This window comes from Wasmannia auropunctata, unplaced genomic scaffold (assembly GCF_000956235.1).
Source record: "Wasmannia auropunctata unplaced genomic scaffold, wasmannia.A_1.0 LD281781.1, whole genome shotgun sequence".
Taxonomy (NCBI): Eukaryota; Metazoa; Arthropoda; class Insecta; order Hymenoptera; family Formicidae; genus Wasmannia; species Wasmannia auropunctata.
In genome coordinates this window covers 1-830 of record NW_012081109.1, presented here as the reverse complement: position 1 = coordinate 830, position 830 = coordinate 1, and the positions used below count along the sequence as shown (strand labels likewise).

The 830-nt window shown below is 39.8% G+C and overlaps 1 protein-coding gene across 1 annotated transcript; it reads left to right on the top strand.

The window, feature by feature from the left end:
* Window positions 1-303: 303 nt before the first annotated feature.
* On the top strand, window positions 304-824 carry LOC105461644 (ARS-binding factor 1-like; the record flags this gene model as incomplete). The annotated part of the gene is made up of 1 exon (XM_011708150.1): window positions 304-824. A coding segment is annotated over one exon (521 nt), but the record flags the coding sequence as incomplete, so codon positions are not given.
* Window positions 825-830: the final 6 nt, after the last annotated feature.

Genomic DNA, 830 nt, shown 5'->3' with positions numbered 1-830 from the left:
ATATATATATATATATGTAAGAATAGTTATCGCGTTTATCAAAAAAATATTTCGCGCTTATCTTTATTATCTTACAATTAGTAATCTTTATGCACTCGATAAGATTAATCGATAAAGTCACAACAAAATTGCATTTTATCATTAATCGTATTTTCAAAAATTACAACACAATTTGTAACACAGTTTCACTTTTTTCCGTCTCTTACAATTTTTCGAGCTAGAAATTTGATAATAAATTATTATATAAATATACATGTTAACAAGTTTTTTAAAAATGCTGTGTAAAGTATTTGGTTTCTTTGATATATTGAATTACGGAAAATTACTCCGTATTCTCAGGTTACGCTGGATTGCAAAGACGAGCAGAACAATCCAGTGACTATGCAAAAGAAGGTGCAGATCATCACAAACTGTTCCTGCAGTTCCTGCATGGAGACCTCGAAGATCAAGCCCGACTACAACACCTTGCTACAGTCCCTGACGGAGGAGAATTTGGACAAGAATGTGAATGTGGCGCACGAGACGCCCGATTTGCTGCTGGATCCGAACCTGAACGCATCGAAGAATACGACGAGAGAGTACAACGGTACGCAAACCAACGAGCGGTTCCACCAACTCGTCAAGAAACTGAAAGAATCGCAGAAACAGGACGAACCGCGTATGAAGGAATTTTTCTCGAAGGACGGGGAGGAGGCCGACTTGGAAAAGTTAAAGGAGATGATTAAGAAGTACAGCCAGGAGAGCAAGGAGAGCCAGCACGAGCATCATCATCAGCATCAGCACGAGCACGAGCATCAGCATCAGCATCAGCAGCAGCAGCAACAGCAGCA